The sequence below is a fragment of the Rattus rattus genome, chromosome 7, assembly GCF_011064425.1.
Source record: "Rattus rattus isolate New Zealand chromosome 7, Rrattus_CSIRO_v1, whole genome shotgun sequence".
Classification (NCBI taxonomy): domain Eukaryota; kingdom Metazoa; phylum Chordata; class Mammalia; order Rodentia; family Muridae; genus Rattus; species Rattus rattus.
In genome coordinates this window covers 90,118,014-90,136,815 of record NC_046160.1, presented here as the reverse complement: position 1 = coordinate 90,136,815, position 18,802 = coordinate 90,118,014, and the positions used below count along the sequence as shown (strand labels likewise).

Genomic DNA, 18,802 nt, shown 5'->3' with positions numbered 1-18,802 from the left:
CACTAATCTTGTCGTATATAATTCCTATTTTGGGATTCTTGCACAAGGCTATGAATGGGATGAAGCACTGCATATAATGTCTACAACCTTACTATCTACAGACAAATGAAAACAGCCTCCAAGGAGCCAGACCTCTTGCTTTGCGAATGACTAGCACATCTGCCGTCAACTCAGTTCAGACATCATCGGATGTCCCTATAGCTCGGCCTTGTCATGGAAACAGCAAACGAACTTAAAGATCTCTTCCCGTCCAGCCCTAATCAAATTATTCCTGGGTGGGGTGAGTGCTATACTCTGTTATACAGAGTGTTTCTGGAAACCGTTAAAAGCAAACGAGGTGCTAGAATTATTCAGCATTTCTTACAAAGCCGTTTAAATAGCACACAAGGATTTACCGTCTCTTATACGTCTATGGCATTTATACCCCCTATCTTATACTAACTCTGAGTAAAAGAAATGAGGTTCCCCCTTCTGTAGATTAAAGATAACAAGCTAGAGAAGGGTACTGGGTACCAGCTAACCACTACTGGTACATTGGGATCCTCACTAAGACACTTGCCAGCTATCAGAAGGAGACAGGGAGCAACAGAAGTCAGCAAGCTATCACAACTACCCAACCCTGCTGTTGTAGCAAGAAGGCAGACACAGACATTACCTAAATAACAGGTATGGCTGTGCCCCAATAAAACTTTATTTATAAATCAAGCACATGGACAGGATTTGGCCAGTGGGCCTTACATGTAAGGCTGCCTGCTGTAGACTTAGACAAAGGTCAATCTGAATCCTGATTTTTGTTGCTGCTGTACGAACACCATAGGAAGATCTTCATGTTTCTGAGATACAACTTTCTTATTTTAACTTTTCTTTTCAGTGCTCGGAATTGAACCCAGGAGCTTGGCCCATGCTAGGCAAGCACTCTGCCAATGAGCTACACCCCTAGCCCTCAATTTCCATTTATCAAGGCTAACCAAAACACCCTCTACCAGCACAAAGTAAGTTCTAAATAAACATTAGTTATATTTGCTGTCCTTTCCTCTGTACCAAACTTTTACTCTATATCATTTTACTATCACTAAAGGGGGAAAAAAACCTTGTTCTGATTTCAATGGGGCTTATGAAGGAATCATCGCTTCTCAGTAAGGCACTGCAGTTTAACACTAAGCGAGTCAACATGATAAAGCGGCTCTCGGCCTTTTAGAAGGCAGGTGTCTTCCTGCAGAGAGTTCTGTAGAACCTGTTAGAAGTACTGACATAACCTGGAGCAAAGCAACAGCCAGTAAGGATCACCGCCTTCCTTAAACGCCTAATTTCAGAGACAACTTACTGTGCGTAAATCAATGCTTTTGCTAAGTTCCATGTGAAGACCTTCAACGTCCCGTAATTTTGCCTCCATGTCACCGTTTCCAGAAGCGTTTTCTTCTCTTTGCTCCCCGGTAACCCTCACGGCTCTAAGACCACACATTTCTGCCTCAACTTGCTCGCCGAATGCTTCCCAAGTCTCCTGCTCGTGTTGAATATGCTGAACCCCCAAATTTACACATAAAGGCTGCTCTAACCGAGACTTTATTTGCTTTAAAACATGTAGGGAGTTTTCTAGCTGATCTTGGAACGCCTTTTCGCCCATTTCTTTCGGTTGCAATTCTAGCAGCATGTTCTGGAGGGCCTCCTGAAGCCTAGAATTCTCTTCTGCACTTAGCTTTAGTTGTGGCATCTCGCTCTCTTTGAACGAGTCGTCAAAAGCCTCGTTGTTGCTTAATTTCCTGATTATCTCGCCGTGCAAGCGTTTGGATTTTTCAATTTTCTGAATCAAAGTTTGTGCTTTGAGCAGGGTGTTTTCTGGTGAGGTACTGGGGGCTTTCTGCAGTGACTCAGCCCCTTCCTTAATTTGCAAATCCACAGCCCTCACCTTGCTTAGCAATGCTTGGTATCTGTCCCGTGCTATTAACCACGTGTCCAGCTGCCTAACTCTTTCCTCCAGTTCCCTCTCCCTTTCACAAACTTGGGTTTGTAACCGTTCAAGCAGCGAGCCGTCCCAGCTTAGCCCTACAGAGTCAAACACTTCTTCAGATGTCAAGACTTGTGAGATGCTGCCTCGAATGGCAGCCAGCTTGTCTCTACAATGACTGAGTTGCTCTTTGGCATCCTGTTTCAGCTCCTGATGGGGCGGGAGACGTCCGCCATGCTGGATGCTCTCAGCCTCTTTCTGAAGCAGCGCTGTTTTTTCGTGGAGTTCTCTGTAAGACTTGATCTTGTGCTTGAGTTCCTTACAGTTACTCTGAAGGGATCTCTGTGTCCTGTTGGTCCTTGTTTTGAGAGCCTTTAGCTGATCATCCAGAAACAATCTCTCAAACACGTTTGCATCCTTGTAGGCATTTGTGAGTTCCTGAAGATGGGCTGAGATCGCACTCTCCATGTCTTGCAGCTGTTGCTGGGACGCCTTCAAGGTGGCGTGGCGAGGCTCCAGCTCGGCTTCCGTGGAGGCTCTTTCCCTCGTGGGAGACATCAGTGTTTCGCTTTCTTCAAGCGTGAGGTGAGCCTTTCCTATAATCGCAAACAATTTGCTTCTTTCTTCCAACTTCAGTTCTAGTTGTTGGGACCGCTGAGTGGATTTTAAAAGCAGTGCTTGGTGTTGGTTCTGTAAATCCTCCAGGAGAGTATTTAAACCATCCCTCTCACTCGTCGCAAGGCTCGGGGCGATGCCTCTGACCTCTTCCACCAGCAACTCCACTGCCTGCTGCTTACCCAGAATGCCATCGTGGATGAGTTTGCACTTTCTGATCTGAGAAAGGATGTCGTCAGGGAGAAGGGCGATGGGAGCGGTGAGGTCTGCCAGCGTATTCTTGACCCATGACAGAGTCTCCTTTACCCTGTTCTGGAGGTCACACTTTTTAACCCGATTTTCTACCTCTCGGTTTAACGGCTCCAGCGCCTCCAGTTGCTTATTCAAGTTACTTATTGCATCTTCCAGAGTTTTCTTATCCTTTTCTCCCCAAAGCCTCTTCATATGAAGCTCAGCTTGCCGCTTTAAACCGGAAAACTCGTACTTGATCGTCTGGAGCTCAGCGGCTGGCGCGACCATGTCCACGACCTCTGCCTGTTCCGGAGCGCTCAGACTTAGCGTTAGGCACTGCTGCTGCTCGTGCAGGGAAACCGTGAGGTCCTGGGCCCTCTTCAGGAGGTGGGTGAGTTCGCTGTGCTCTGTGGCCTGCTGGAAACACTTTCTGTGAGCCAGGTGCTCCACAAGTTCCCACCCAAGTTCAAGCTGCCTCAGTTGGCCCTCCACCAGCTTCCGATCCGAGGCCATCAGGAGGCTGGACAGACGCGTCCACTCCACGCGAAGCTTGCTCAAAGAGCCTTTCCGTTTTTCCACTGATCCCAGGAACTTCTTGATTTTCCCCAGATAGGTTGCACTGTCTAGCGAGCCTCTAGAAAAAGAATAAAAATGAAGGGGAAGGAGTGAGGCAATGAAAGGAAGATATGCAGATGACTTGTAAATGGAAAGTCTCTCTCCCGAAGCTCAGTCTAAGTCAGAGAAGTTACCGCAGTAGGCAAACCCCTTGTTACTACCCTTCCTTCCTCCAAGAACAGCCAATCTTACGAATATAAAATTGTTTTAAGGGATAGTACTGAAAATAAAGTCTGTTTAGAGATATGCACAAAACAAACCTTTATGGTAAGAAGTATGTATACATTAAGATCTCTCTATCGACCATTTGTTGTTTTCATAGCCAAAGGAAAAACATATTTATTATTATGAGTGCCTGATGGATGTGTGGGGACGCAGGCCACAGATCGCATGGAGAGGCCAGGGGACAACCTCGTGGAGTCATTTCTCCCCGTCCATGTTTATACAGTGTGGTGGCTTGACTAGGCATGGCCCCATAGACTCACGAGTTTGAATGCTTGGTCACTAGGGAGTGGCACTATTAGGAAGGGTGGCCTTGCTGGAGTAGGTGTGTCTTTGGGGAAGTGTGTCACCGGGGCAGGCTCTGAGGACTCAGGGGCTCAAGCCAGGACCAGTGGGCCACTGTCTCTTCCTGCTGCCTGCTGACCTGGATGTAGAACTCTCACCTCCTCCCCGGCACCATGTCTGCCTGTGTGCAGTCATGCTTCCCACCGTGCTAATGGTGAACAAAACCTCTGAAACTGTGAGGCAGCCCCAATTACACGGTTTTCCTTATGAGAGGCCATGGTCATGGTGTCGCTTAACAGCGATAGAAACGCTAAGACACAGAGGGTCAGGGAACTGAACTCAGATTGTCAGGCGTGTCAGCAAGTACCTTTATCTGTTGAGACATCTTGCTGACCCCAGAATGCACACATTTAAATGAAATAATTAAGATATGTAATATTTGATATGCAGTAATCTAAACCGATTATATTGGTTCTAGGCTATATATATGTGTGTATACACACATATATACATATATACACACATATATATGATATTTACACTATTGTTTAATAAATTATGTGTAAAACACAGTACTCAGTAACACACACAGCATGAATCCAGTAGTTTTCTTACATAGCTTCTGCTATGGTTTGAATGCCTATGCTCATCCCAATCAAATTCATATTTTATTGTTGCCATTTCCTGGGTTTGTTTGCTTTTTAAAAACATATTTATTTATGGGGTAGGGGACACTTGGGTGGGCAACAGTTCTCTCCTTCCACCGAGTACCAAACTCAAATTTCTAACCCTGGTGGCAAGTGCCTTTACTCACCAAGCCATCTGGAAGACCCTTTAATTGTTCTTCTGAAACTGGGTCTTGGGTACAAATGGTTTATGTTGAAAGTTAAGTGACCATATATAGTGGTATTGTAAGGTGGGGCCTTTCTGAACAGGAATAGCTAAGAGACACTCCCAACCCCCATCCCTGTCCCCAGAGCTCATTCTACCCTGGGAAGACATAGCTGGCTGACATCCTGAAGTAGAGGGAAGCTTCATGAGACACAAAGTTGGCCAGCATCTTAGAACTTGGACTCTCCAACCTCAACACAGTAGAAAGTCGCTATTCCTAAGTTACCCAGTCTGTAACTTTCTGTTAGAGCCTCCTGAACATACCGAACTGGTGTCCAACATGGAATCGGTCTCCGTGCATGTTTTTACAATCCTGATGTCCTTCTATAGAAGAAACTGGAACACTGGGCTACAAGCAAAGATCCCAAGTCCCGGGTTCTTACACTTACATTTTGAAGCTTTCCACTTCTGTCAAGAAGGTGTTCAGAGAGGCTTCCGCTACAACCAGCTGGTCTTGAAAACCACTAAGGAGGCCATGCTGTTTTTCTTTAATTTTCTTCAAGGTGAGAAGCTCCTGCTGTAGGCTGCCCAAGTGACACCCAGAAGATCTGGCCGTGGGCGGAACCTCGGCTTGCTCTTCTGTTTGGTTGAGCTGTGAATGTTCCAGAAGTTCAGTGGCTGCTCTTCTTGCTTCCAAGTGGGTATATAATTCCTAAGGGAAGTCACACAGATCAGCATGTAGGCTATCACCCTTCTCCTGACTTAGATCCATGTTTACTCTTCTGGAGAGCTGTCTGAAACAGCAGAAATCATCTAGACCAGCAGTCCTCTACCTTCCTAATGCTCCGACCATTAATACAGTTCCTCATGCTGTGGTGACCCCCCCCCAACCATGAAATCATTTTTGCTGCTACTTCATAACTGTAATTTTGCTACTGTTATGACTGCAATGTAAATATCTGTGTTTCCAGCCAGGTGGTGGTGGGGCACATCTTTAATCCCAGCACTAGGGAGGCAGAGGCAGGTGGATCTCTGAGTTAAAGGACAGCCTGGTTTACAGAGTAAGTTCCAGGACAGCCAGGGTTACACAGAGAAACCCTGTCTCAAACACACACACACACACACACACACATCTGCTGTTTTCTGATGGTCTTAAGTGACCCCTGTGAAAGGGGTATTGGACCCCACAAAGGGATTGAGACCCACAGGTTGGAACTGTTGATCTAGAGTTTCACTTTTAGAAACATGGCCATGTATGAGGTTTTCAGGATTAATAACTAAAAATACATTATTACTGTATATAAGCGCAGCTGTCAATCTAAAGGAGGAGGCCCCAGTACACTGGTCATTAGGAAAGACAGTCTGTCCATAGACAGACGGCACAAGGCTGTGAAAATGTACGGTGAGTCAGATTCTCCAAACTGTCACTGAAGTTTTCAGGAACTTTGTGCTACAGAACGAAGTCGAACGTTCATTAAGCTCTCCCACTTCTCAAACGGCTGGGGTTGTACAACTTACTGATTAGTACATAATTATATAGTTACCAGATTGATCATCAGGCAAAGGTTAAATAAGACTTTTCACTCCATACAAGCAAGTTTTTGGTAATTAAAATATATTGTATTGCACTGGGTAAACGATGCAATCATGCCATTCGTGGTTTTCATGTTCCCATACCTCCATCCTTTCTAATTGTTCATTTCTTAACATAATGTCCAATTCTAAAGGTTGATTTCGCAGCTCATTGACTTCCCGCTCATCTTGGGCGTTTTGCATGCTTTCTTGAACATTGAGAGAAAGTTGTTTTGACAAAATCATTTCCACAGCTGAGTTCTGAAAACATAAAAAGATTAATTGCTGAATAGCCTCCCGTCCAAATGAACCACTTTCATTTTCCTTGATTACAACCCATTCCAGTTCCTCCTACTGACTCAGGTTAAAGGCTTCAAAGAAGTGTATTTGGGCGCTACCAAAGATGGGTTTTATTCCCAAAGAATAATTAATCCCTGCACTGGCACTCCTCCCCCAATATGAGACATTTTTGTTGTGATAGCATACATTCCAGTATTACCTTTATATTATATACTTTATTATATACTGACGTATAACATATAACCTTAAAGAAGGGAAACAGACACAGAAGAGCCATCAGTTCCCAAGTTTATAGTTGGTATTCATAAACTAAGGAGGCCCAGGCAAACAGTAGGTGCTCACTTCTACATATCAGCAGTACAAAACAAGTCAGTGAGTGAGAAAACACCAAGTCATGATACGGAGACTAAATTCGGCCTCCAGCCAGTTGGTAATGAGCTTAACAGCCTGGTGACTGGGGAGGCGACTCAGTGAGTGGACACATGTGCTAGCCAAGCAATCCTGTGTACCCGTGTTCAACCCACAGCCGGAAAAAAGAAGAAAACCCAATGTGGTGACTCATATCTGCAATCCCAGCAATCCTACCTCAGGATGAGAGGCAGAAAACTTACCTGGGTGCACATGTGCAATCATGTATGCACATGTGCAAGCATGTATGCACATGTGTAAGCATGTATGCACGTGTGCAATCATGTGTGCATGTGTGTAAGCATGTGTGCACACACTCCCATAACACACTAGCATACCAAACAAATAAAGACCTGTGTAAGGTGGGAGACATTATAAAGGAGTCATTGATCTTTTCCAGTGTTTTAGGAACTTAAGTTATCAGTGGGGCATTTGTGTTCACTTCATTTTCAATGGCTAATCCGGCTTTATTTTTAAATGAGATTTATTTAATGTGTGTGCCTACGTATGTGTGCGTGTGTGTGTGTGGACATATGTGTGCATACACATGTCTGTACATCAGAGGGCAACCTGCAGGACTTGCTTCTCCCCCTCTAGTCCCAGGGATTGAACTTTGGTCCTCAGACTTGGTGGCAGGCGCCTTTCCCCACTAGGTCATGGCTATAAGTATGTATTGAACGCTTACATGCACCAGACACCAGACAACAAGTTGGGGAGTATGTACGAATGGAGACAGTGCTGAAGGTCAAGCATGTGCCTGGCGTGTTCCAGACAGGGTCACGTTAACTTTACAAAACACATAAGCAAACCAAAAGCAACCCCCACCCCAGTACTGTAGCACGCTAACAACAGGGGGTGCTATGCAGAGATATAAGGGATCGTTCAACATTATCTTTGTAACTGTCCTGTAAACCTGAAAACAGTTCTACAATGAAAAGTTTACATAAAATAAGCACCTGCCTGGACTTCGGCCAGCTCTCACTGGTAAGAGAGCAGAGTACCATGTTTGAAGTAACATGGCATAAGTCACTGCTTTGAAATAGGATGAATAATTATGATTGTACAAGTTCCCTCCAGTTCTGAGAACCTAACTTACTTGGGCTCTGGTGAAAACCTGTGTAGAGGATGACTTACAGGGAGAGAGCCAGGGAGGCAATGGGGTTGAGAAGGAAAGGGCATGGGGGGGCACACTTGCAGGGTGGCACACTTGCAGGGTGGGCACACTGTTACGGGTAGTACCTTCCTCCTCTCACCTCCTTGGAAACGCCCACAAATGTCTACCCCCTGGACACAAGACAGCCTGCACCAGTGGTCTAGAGACCTGGCCCTGGGAGAGAGTTATCTATCACTGCCTTCCACCAAGAATCCAAAACTTCCTCTTACCTGACGAGCTGGTGTCTGAGGACCACTGTTACCCGGGATGTCACAGGCAACATTTGTAATGTCAGACCTCAGTGGTCAGACAATGTATGCCAAACACGTCCAATCACCCCCCAAATCCACTTGTTCTTTAGCCCCCAAAGCCATTTTCAACCATGAAAGGAAGGCCAACAGAATCCCTCAAACGAACATTTCAAACAGGCAACATTCCTTTGGCTCATGCCAGGGAGGTTAGAACCCTGGTCAGGTCCTGATTGGCTGCTGGGAAGTTCCGTCACTTCCTCATGGCCTGCCCACCTCCCTCTGCTGTATTTTATTTTGAGTGTGCATACTACTATAGAATGTTTTATCTTAAATCATGTGAGACATATATTAAAGAATAAAAAAAAAAACCCCACATGACTGAAAACAAAGATTAAAGTGATATAATTTTCTATATTAAAGAAACTTAAACTCCATCCTCCATTAATCCTTTAACCATACCTCCCAAAACACTCTCTTGTAGTCCATATATGTGTTGTCATATTTACTATATTATACTTTATACATTAAGTTCTTATAGAAATTAAGGCCATGTATGTATCACTTTATAGTTTGTTCCATTCAGTATATTTTAAAAAATCTAACGGGTATACATCAACTATGGCTTTGTGGATGTGTTTTGTTCAACGGAGGAATACAGCTTACCTTGTAGACTACTCTAGTTTTATTTGTGACTGTGACAAAACACCCTGGTCGTAAGCAATGTAAAGAACTGAAGGTTTGTTGTAGTTTAACAATTCCAAGTCAGAGTCCATCATGGTGAGAAATTCACAGTGTGGGAGCCGGAAGCAGCGGGTGACAGAGCACCGTGAGTCAAGAAGGGAAATGAATCACTGCATTCATGCCTGTGCTGAGCTTGACTTCTATCCTTCACATGGCCCGTCAGGAGACACTGCCCACATTCAGGATGGAATTTACTACCTCAATTAATCCAATGAAGACCAACTAACCTGGACCCTTGGGGACTCTCAAAAACCGTCAACCAAAGAGCATGCACAGGCTGGACCTAGGCCACTGCACACATGTAGCAGATGTGCAGCTTGGTCTCCATGCGGGTCCTCCAACTACTGGACATGGGGGCTGTCCCTAAAGCTGTTGCCTGCCTGTGAATCCCATTCCGCTAACTGGGCTGCCTTGTCTGGCCTCAGTGGGAGAGGATACCCATAGCCCTGCGGACTTGATGTGCCAGGGTGGGGGAATACCCAGGGGGACCTCCACACTCTCAGAGGAGAAGGGGAGGGCGTATAGGGAGAGCGGCTGTGTGAGGGAGGAGCAGGGGGAGCAGGGGGAGCAGGAGCAAAGATAAGGTGTAAAACAAACAAGCAAACAAATAAATGGAAAAAAGAAAAAGAAAATTCCTTATGACGTGCCCAGAAGCCAACCTTATATAGATAATTCCTCACTGAGACTTTCTTCCCAGGTAATTCTAGATGATACCAAGTTGATGCTTAAAGCTGTCACTGTGGGGGGCTGGAGAGATGTCTCAGTGGTTAAGAGCACCCGACTGCTCTTCCAGAGGTCCTGAGTTCAATTCCCAGCAACCACATGGTGGCTCACAGCCATCTGTAATGGGATCCGATGCCCTATTCTGGTGTGTCTGAAGACAGCTACAGTGTGTACTTATATATAATAAATAAATAAATCTTAAAAAAAAAAAAAAAAAGCTGTCACTTCTGGTGACCAATGTCATTGCTTCTCAGCCTTCCCCTTATGGATGCCGCTCAGACACAGGCACCTCTACAGTTCCTGCGTGTACACATGTGTGTCTATTCCTTGGCATATTTGTATTCTTTTCACTCCTATCCCTGGCCCCGTCATTTTGAAACAGGTCTCACTGAATCAAGAGTTTCTTTAGACTCTTTGCCTAGATTAAATTACTGCTCATAAGTCCCAGTCCGTCTGATCATTAGCACACAGTTATCGATTGGCCCTCCAGACTCAATGATCATTTCTACTATAACCAGCATGGCCAGTCAAAAAGGCCAAGTTAGTAGTAACGTCACTACTCTTTTTCCCAGTCAGAGGCAATAGTCTCATGACCATGACACACGGTGACAACTAGAATCCTAAGTCTACCACTGATATCCTGCCAGCAGGAAGACAGATGTCAGACACCTCTGGAAGATACTTTCGTTCTTCTCTAAAGCCTTCCAATATGAAGCAATGAGGAATAACTTTAGGGGTAGACATCACCATTACAGGCAACACCAAGGACTGGGAAGATAGCTTAGGGTATGAAGCACCTCTGGCCCAGCATGAGGCGTGGCCCTGCATGCACCTGCAGCCCCAGTACTGAGGGAGAGCGAAGGGACACTAGGCTTGCTGGTTGCCAGCCGGGTAGGAAAATGGCAAGTTCCAGGGTCAGTGAGAGACCCTGTCTGAATAAAATAGAGGGACATACAGGACACTCGGCATTTCCATGGGACTCTCTACATACGTATATAGCAAACATACCTGTACTGTGCTCAAACACAGCACTTACAAACCCAAAGGCAGAGAAACTGTCTCCAAGCTGTATTTTCTCTCTATGGGATTCTTATAACAATATCCAATATGGCTAATGTGACTTAGGAGGCAACCTTTGACCTCCCCACCCTCATCACTGTCACTCTGATGCCCCTACTCTGTGCTCCAGACACAGATTTATTTTTTCAGTTTTTTTTTCCTTTTCTTTCTTTTTATTTTGGGAGCGGGTAGTTTCGAGACAGAGTTTCTCTCTTTAGCCCTGGCTGTCCTGGAACTCCCTCTGTAGACCAGGCTGGCCTCAAATTCACAGAGACCCACCTGCCTCTGCCTCCTAAGTTTTGGGGTTAAAGGCGTACAACACCACTGCCCAGGGAGCCACAGAGTTCTTAAGCTGTTGACAGGCTTCCCACTTTCCCCAACCCATCCTCTGCCCAGGCAGGGCTGCCCTGCCCACCCCAGGCTCGGCTGACCTCTGCATCTATGTTCAGATGTTGCTTCCCGCAAGAGCCCCTCTCCATCCCCCCGCTGAACTCCAGCAACTTAGCTAAAGGCAAACAGGGAGGATGGCGTCCTTCCTACGCCTCAGTAACTGGACTCGTTGTGCCTCCGCATCTCCAGCTAAAAGATCTAGGAGACATTTGACTCTTTGTTGTCTGCCTAGTCATTTTTTCAACGGAAAGGACAAAAACATGAATTCAAATTGGATGAAAAAAACTTAAGAACTTGTGAACAATGAAATGGATGGGGAGAAACTGAGGACCTGCAAACCTGGCTGCTCTTCATCAGCCTCTGGTAGGAATGATGGAACTGCAGCTTGGATGGAGCCGAAAGACAGTGGAGGTTTGGAAGAAACCTTGGCAGTGCCAGAGAGGTGCCCACAGCGGCTCAGCAAAGATCAGAGGGCACGCAAGTGTATTTAAGGCTCTGAAAGGTCATGCCTATGTGGTTAGAGCTCCCCTTCCCCTAAGGTACCAGGATAAACAACAGCTGACACACACCTCAACCACCACCGTTTTGACCCCTACTCGTTACGTGGTCTTCCTTCTCCTCTAAGCACTAACCAGCCGTGTCCTGGCTTGCTTGCCCGCTGCTGGAAGCCTGGCACGTTTGCCCATGTGAACGATCATCTGTCTTCTAGGACTTATCTACCCACGAATGCTCAGAATTCTCTTTGAAAAAAAACTAAAAACCAATTATATGTAGTGACAGGGAAGTCAGAAAATCATTACGGACAAAGGGTGTGGGGAGTTTTAGAGCAATTCTGTCACACAGATTACACCCGGGAAGAACGGGATAAGAAGGATCATGACAATTAAGCAGGAATGTCACTCTAATTGTTTTTTAAATGTAAACAATTAGGAATGCATCATTTCCTTGTTTTAATTCACTATCATTTTCCTTTAGATAACACATGACATCCTAAGAGCTTGGACAGTCCCTGCCTTCGATCACCTCTTCTTGACCTCACTTGACCTTTACAGGAGGGCGGAAAGGGAGGCAGTTCTGTCTGGGTATGTCTAACAGTGCTTAGAAACCACATTTATAAAAACAGGTAGCATGCTTTGAATGGACACCATCCAAAACCTTCCCCCTTTCTTTTTGCCTCTAAGCCTGCCTTAATCACACCAATAGTAAGACAGAGTCAATCAATAGCCCAATCTAAGATGTCTTGTTTCATCTAAATCAAAGTCTGAGCAATGGATTCAAAGACATAGATGTCGTCACAATGGTTGCTGGCAAGCACAGACATGGCATCATCAAAACTCAAATCAACGTTACTTACTGAAGGAAAATACTTACTGCCCAGAACTGTGAGAGAAAGGGGGGAGAGGACAGTAGAGGGGAAGGAGGAGGAGTAGAGGGGTAAAAAGGATAAAAAGGCTTTTAAAATTCTTCTGGAGACTAGTTAAAACAACCTGTTAGGGGGCCGGAGAGATGGCTCAGTGGTTGAGTGCTGCTCTTTGCCCTGTTATAATGAGCCAAGTTTGGATCCCAGCACCCAGATCAGTTGGCTTTCAAACCCCGGTAACTTCCGAGGGACCCTGCATCCACAGGCACCTGCACACTGGCACACACACTCAGATACACATACACGTGAATAAAAATAAGTCCTGAAACAGGTCTCAAGAAAGTTCCTCCAGAGTCCAAAAGGACATGTAAAGTAAAGTAAAGTGAATAGGAACGAAATGTTTAGTGCCTCACTTAAAGCTGTGAAAATTGTGTCTTCACGTTCTATTAGAACAATTCACACAAAATAGGTCTCAATAAACATTTTACATCTATCTATCTATCTATCTATCTATCTATCTATCTATCTATCTATCTATCTATCTATCACATATCTGTCTGTCTACCTATTATCTATCTATCTATCTATCACATATCTGTCTACCTATCATCTATCTATCTATCTATCTATCTATCTATCTATCTATCTATCTATCTATCAATCATCCATCACTCATCTGTCTGTCTACCTATCATCTACCTATCATCTATCTATCTATCTATCTATCTATCTATCTATCTATCCTCTATCATTCATCTATCTGTCTATCTATCTATCATCATCTATCTATCAATCTATCTATCTATCTATCTATCTATCTATCTATCGTCTATCTGTCTGTCTATTATCTATCTGTCTGTCTGTCTATCTATCTATCTATCTATCTATCTGAGAGAGATTGCACACATGCACAGCATGCATGTGGAGGTCAGAGCACAGCTCTCTGAAGTCAGTTCTGTCCTTCTCAGGTGGGTCCTGGGACTCTGGCTCAGGGCATCAGGTTTGGCGGCGAGCACCTTTCCCCACCAGACATTCACTGGCATTCAGTAAGTGTGCTTGATGAATGGAGGGCTTCCTTTCGCCATAGCGGGTCCTTTGCTATGTTTGCCTTCATCTTAGGAGCTAGGCTCTCATTATAGGAAGAGCTGGTCCGAGGCTCAGACACACCCTCCAGTGTTAGCACCATGGTTTTGGATCAAACAACTTTTTTAAAAATTATTATTATGATAACTTTATCATGAACTAAGTCATTCCCTCCTGTGCCCTGTGTGCTCATCCTGCTAAGGCTCCCACCCAGCTATTCACACCGAGCTGCGGTGTGTATTCACACTGAGCTGCGGTGTGTATTCACACCGAGCTGTGGCACGGGTTTCACTACACCTGGATCTTATTCATGAGGGTTGATCTCTGATCTCGCTCACCCGTGCTACTCTTCAACCCGGACCCTGCTCATCACTTTACACAGTGCGTACGATGAGAGGACGCCAGCACTGGTGGTAGGAAAAACACAAAATGCAGATTCAGGAAAATGTCGAGTTACAAAAGAAGAGCATACAGAAGTTGCTGCAGAATTAAAACCAGCTTCCGGTAGTCCAGACTTAGGAAAGTCAGTCTCTGCTGTCGAGTTTCATGTCAACTTGACACAAGCTACATTCACCTGAGGAGGGGACCTCAATTGAGAGAAATGCCTCCCTGACATCTGCCTCTAAGGCATTGTCTTAATTAGTGAGCGATGCGGGAGGACTCAGCACTTTGAGGGCGGTGTTATTCCTTGGTTCCAGGTGAGGCTGGGTTCTCTAAGAAAGCAGTCAGCGATCCATAAAGACCAAGCCAGTAAGCAGCGAGCACGGCCTCTGCATCACATCCTGTCTCGAGGCTCCTGCCCTGTGACGGACTCCAATGTGAAGTGTAAGCCAAATGAACCCGTTCCTCCCCAGCTTGCTCTTTTTGGTCATGGTGTTTCAACCCAACAGTAGAAACCCTAACTAAGATAAGGTCTTATATCCTTCTACTGTGAAAAACAAAACAAAAGCCACTCTTTTCAGCGGACTACCACACATTCTCAGTAATTCTTATCATTTAAGATTAAATTGAAGCCTAATAAGATTAAAAGCCATTCCTGGATGATGATCCGGCAGTTTTCAATATAGTCTATTGGACCGGGGTGTCATAGTAACAACAGGACGGAGAAATTTGTTTGCAGGTGGCCAGGCAGCTCGACATGGCTTACAGGCGATTAGCCCCTTCCGCAATGCCATGTGCTTGCTCTCCATGGGTTAAGAGCTCTCACTGTACAATCGTTAGGACTGGCGTCTGAGTCCCAGCACTCATGCCACATGCTGGGTGTGCTGTGCAGGCCTTTGGCCCCAGCAGTGTGAGACCGAGATGGACCGGAAAAGGTCCCGCATCAAAACCAAAGGGGTAAGTGGAGAGCGATGGAGGCCTTCCGTGCACATACAGAGGGGCATGCATCATGCATCTACACACACACACACACACACAGTGTATGTGTGCATATATGAACATATACATATATTCAACACACACATGCATACACATAAATAATATATAACAACAAATTTTAAAATTTTAAAATTGCAAACATTTTTTAAAAGAGAGAAAGAAGAGCTGCAGGAAGGCACACTCGTTCTTTCTCCGTAAAGAGATTCAGGAACCTGTGCACTGGTGTTTTCTCCCTCGTGACCCGACAGCGTTTTCGGGTGAATTTGCACTAAAGCATTAACAAAAGGATAGGAGGAGACCATTCCTCGGCAACAGTCTCTGATTTCATTTACAAAATTGACCAAACTGGGGTGGAAAAAAAATAAGCTCTTGGATATATTTAAAAAAAAAACAAAAAAAACAAAAAACCGGGGAAATGGCTGAAGCGCGCTTTCTTTTCTTTTGCCTTTTCTAATTTGCCTTTGTGCTCCTGACCCACGGAACTGTATCTGATTACACATCGGTGAGAATAATCAGCCTAAATTGATGACTGACATTTGAACGGACTGAACAGTGATATTTCACCACAGAAATCTGGACCATTTTCTGAGGGCTCTTTTGACAAGTGAGCTTCGTAAATAGCCCGTCCTTTGAGGACTTAATTAGGAAATCAGAATGCTTGATTTGAGACTCTTTGCTCTCAGACTCGGTGTCTAGAGAGCACAATCACAGCACTCACCGTGCTTGTTTCCCGGTCTCCCCGTGACTCGCCCACGGCTGCCGACTCCCGAGTGGGCTCAGGCACATCACAAGTGGCCGGCAGCTCCTCAGCTGGCAGAGAAAACTTTACATGCTTTTCTGCCGAGCTTTTGGATTTGAGGATGCTGTTGAGACCGTTTTCAGTCTCCTGCTTGGCAGTTTTGATTCCGTTTTCCAAATCCTTTTGTTTATACTTAAGTGACTTTATGTCGTCTTTAATAATCTTCTGTCCCACTGAAGATGTATTTTGCTTGATGGATTTCGCTAACGCAGAAGCCTTCTTTAATGCGCTGCCTTGGAAACAGAGTCTGCTCTCCAGTTCCTGGGAGTAGAGCAGAGTTGGTCACAGAAAGTGGGCTGACTTTTCATAAATCATAAAGTGTCCTGTTTCACTAATACGAAATGTATTATAAAAATGAAAGTGTTAGTGCTTCACAGAAGACACTTTGGGGAGAGTTTCAAACCACTGTGGCATCCCACATCCGACTTTCTAATAGAAGTTCCTAGTTCTCGTAAGAACCAGGGAGTCTGTACCAAGTAATTAGGAAAATGTTCATTGTGCAGTCTGTCAGTCTGCATTTGCTGGGCCTCCTGAGCTGGAGAGATGGCTCAGTGGTTTAAAAACAAAATAAAAAACCAAACGAATAAAAAATATTGCTGACTGTTCTTCCAAAGGACCTGGGTATATGTCCTAGCTCCCTCGCGACTGCTCATAACTTTCTGTAACGTCGGTCTCTATATCCAACGCCCTCTTCTGGCCTCAGTGTGTACTACACACATGGTGCACAGCAAACACCCACACATATAAGGTAAAAACAGGTAAATCACCTGATGTGATGGCACACGCCTTTAATCCCAGCACTAGAGAGGCAGAAGCAGGTGTATCTCTGTGAGTTCAAGGCCAGCCTGGTCTATGTACAAGTTCTAGGCCAGGTAGAGCTACATAGTTAGACCCTGTCTCCTCCTACCTCCTCCCCAAGTTATAAGTAAATAAAAATAAGTAAATCTTTTATTGAAAAAAGAAAAGATAGTCTCCTCAGCCAAACATAGTCATGCACACCTATTATAACCCTAGCCCTTGGGAGAGTTGGGGAAGGAATCACAAGTTCAAGGCCAGCCTAGACTACATAGTGAGACTGTCTCAAAAGGAAGACTTGGCCTTTCCTTTCCTTTCCTTTCTTTTCCGTTCTTCCTTCTTTCCTTCATTTTCTTTTTTTTCTTTCTTCCTTCCTTCCTTCCTTTCTTTCTTTTTTTTTTTTTTTTTTTTTTTTTTGTTGTTTCTTTTTTCAAGACAGAGTGTCTATGTATAACCTTGGCTGTCCTGAACTTGCTCTGTACACTAGGCTGGCCTTGAACTCAGGACTCAGAGATCCACCTGCCTCTGCCTCCCAAATGCTGGGATTAAAGACCAGTCCCACCACTGCCTGGGTAGATTCTGACTTTTCAAAACTCAAACATTGAATGAATACCTGCACCGTGAAAAGCATCAAAAAGGATAAAAGAATCGTCTGGAATGTCCATATTCATCTAATGCTAGTATTTAAAAATAAAAGCTAATTTTATACAGGGCACGACACAGGCCTGCTGCACTGACTGCAAAAGTGGTGGGAAACCGAAGGTGGTTTGCAGGGGTGATAAGGCCCTCGATGCCCACTAGAGGGCGCCGGCTGTTGCAGGGAAAGAGGGAGAGAGCCTCTCAGAGGCTCTACCAGGACTAAAACTGCCAGGGTAAAGTCTAAGCAATGCCTATTGGCCCAAGCTGGAGAATGCAAATGGGTACACTTCCCCGAGGTCACGCTATGCTGCCTTCACCCTTTGGCTTCTCAGAATCCCCTGGAATTATGTTGTTTATGAAATGAAAATAATGAAAGGTGACAGGCTAGTCACAGGTAGAACTATCTCTTCCAAGGGCCCACAGAATCACTGTTCAAACGGCTTCACCAATGGATCTGACCACTAGAGGACCACGCCCCCTGCCCCTTCCTAACCGATGAGGCCTTTCTAAATAGCACTTGAATTTCTTTGCTCAAAGTTACTGAGAAGTCAAAGTTGTCAAGAATATTGATTTTTTTTCCCCTTAAAAAATGTGTATTATGTTTGGATGCTGCTCAATACCTGTAATTTCTGCATTCTCTCCTTAACCATTATTTGGTTCTTAGATCCATCACAGAGACTGAAATATTCCTTGGAGATGTCATCCAGTGTGGCGTTTAGGTCTGCGAGGCAAACCTGGTATGAACTGTGTTCTTGAACATGACCCTCTAATTTCTGCACGGAATCCTAAAAATAAGACCATTGACAATTAAGAAAATACTTACGGTTTTTTTCCACTCAGAAAGTAATTATATAATTCACACAGACTTACTTTACAAGATTTCATATTGAAACAAGAATATGCCCATTAACTGACCCAGAGTTGTTAGTGTTTAAAATATGTCACCACAAAGTCTCTACCTCCCGATAAAAATTACTTAATAAAACATTTGCTCTTTCCATGCTTCCTCTCCTTAATTTCCTTCCTAAAGGCAATTGACCAAGAGAATTATAAAAACGAGATGACTACAAATTATATCACTAAATCACAAACATTAATAAGTAAGGTTTTATTGTTGCTTTAAAAAGAAGAGTTTGCATCTCAAAATGAGACTATAAGAGACCAACCAACAACTCCAGGATCCTCTCCTGAGAATAAAAAGCAAATTTGTGTTGGGAAGAAGTAATCCTAACTCAAAAGCAAACCATCTTCAGGTTATCTCCCTGGGCTGAGGAAGGAAGAGGACCACACCTTATTAGACACTAGCAGAAGTAACCTGTGGAAGGACGATCCACCCAAGTAGGCACCCCAGCCTGTGCCCACATCCCACTATTTGGATACTCTGGATTTCTTGATCAGGTCATCC

The 18,802-nt window shown here is 44.7% G+C and overlaps 1 protein-coding gene across 1 annotated transcript in view; it reads right to left on the bottom strand.

Moving 5' to 3' along the window:
- The window catches only part of Syne2 (spectrin repeat containing nuclear envelope protein 2), a 268,150-nt gene that overhangs the window by 148,125 nt on the left and 101,223 nt on the right, over positions 1–18,802 (bottom strand). Inside the window, exons 43-47 of the mRNA XM_032907953.1 lie at positions 18,018–18,182; positions 15,883–16,224; positions 6,422–6,577; positions 5,194–5,456; positions 1,325–3,425 (exon numbers count right to left, since the gene is read on the bottom strand). Of these exons, the coding sequence (XP_032763844.1) occupies positions 1,325–3,425; positions 5,194–5,456; positions 6,422–6,577; positions 15,883–16,224; positions 18,018–18,182 (3,027 nt within the window). The remainder of the gene's footprint in view (positions 1–1,324; positions 3,426–5,193; positions 5,457–6,421; positions 6,578–15,882; positions 16,225–18,017; positions 18,183–18,802) is intronic.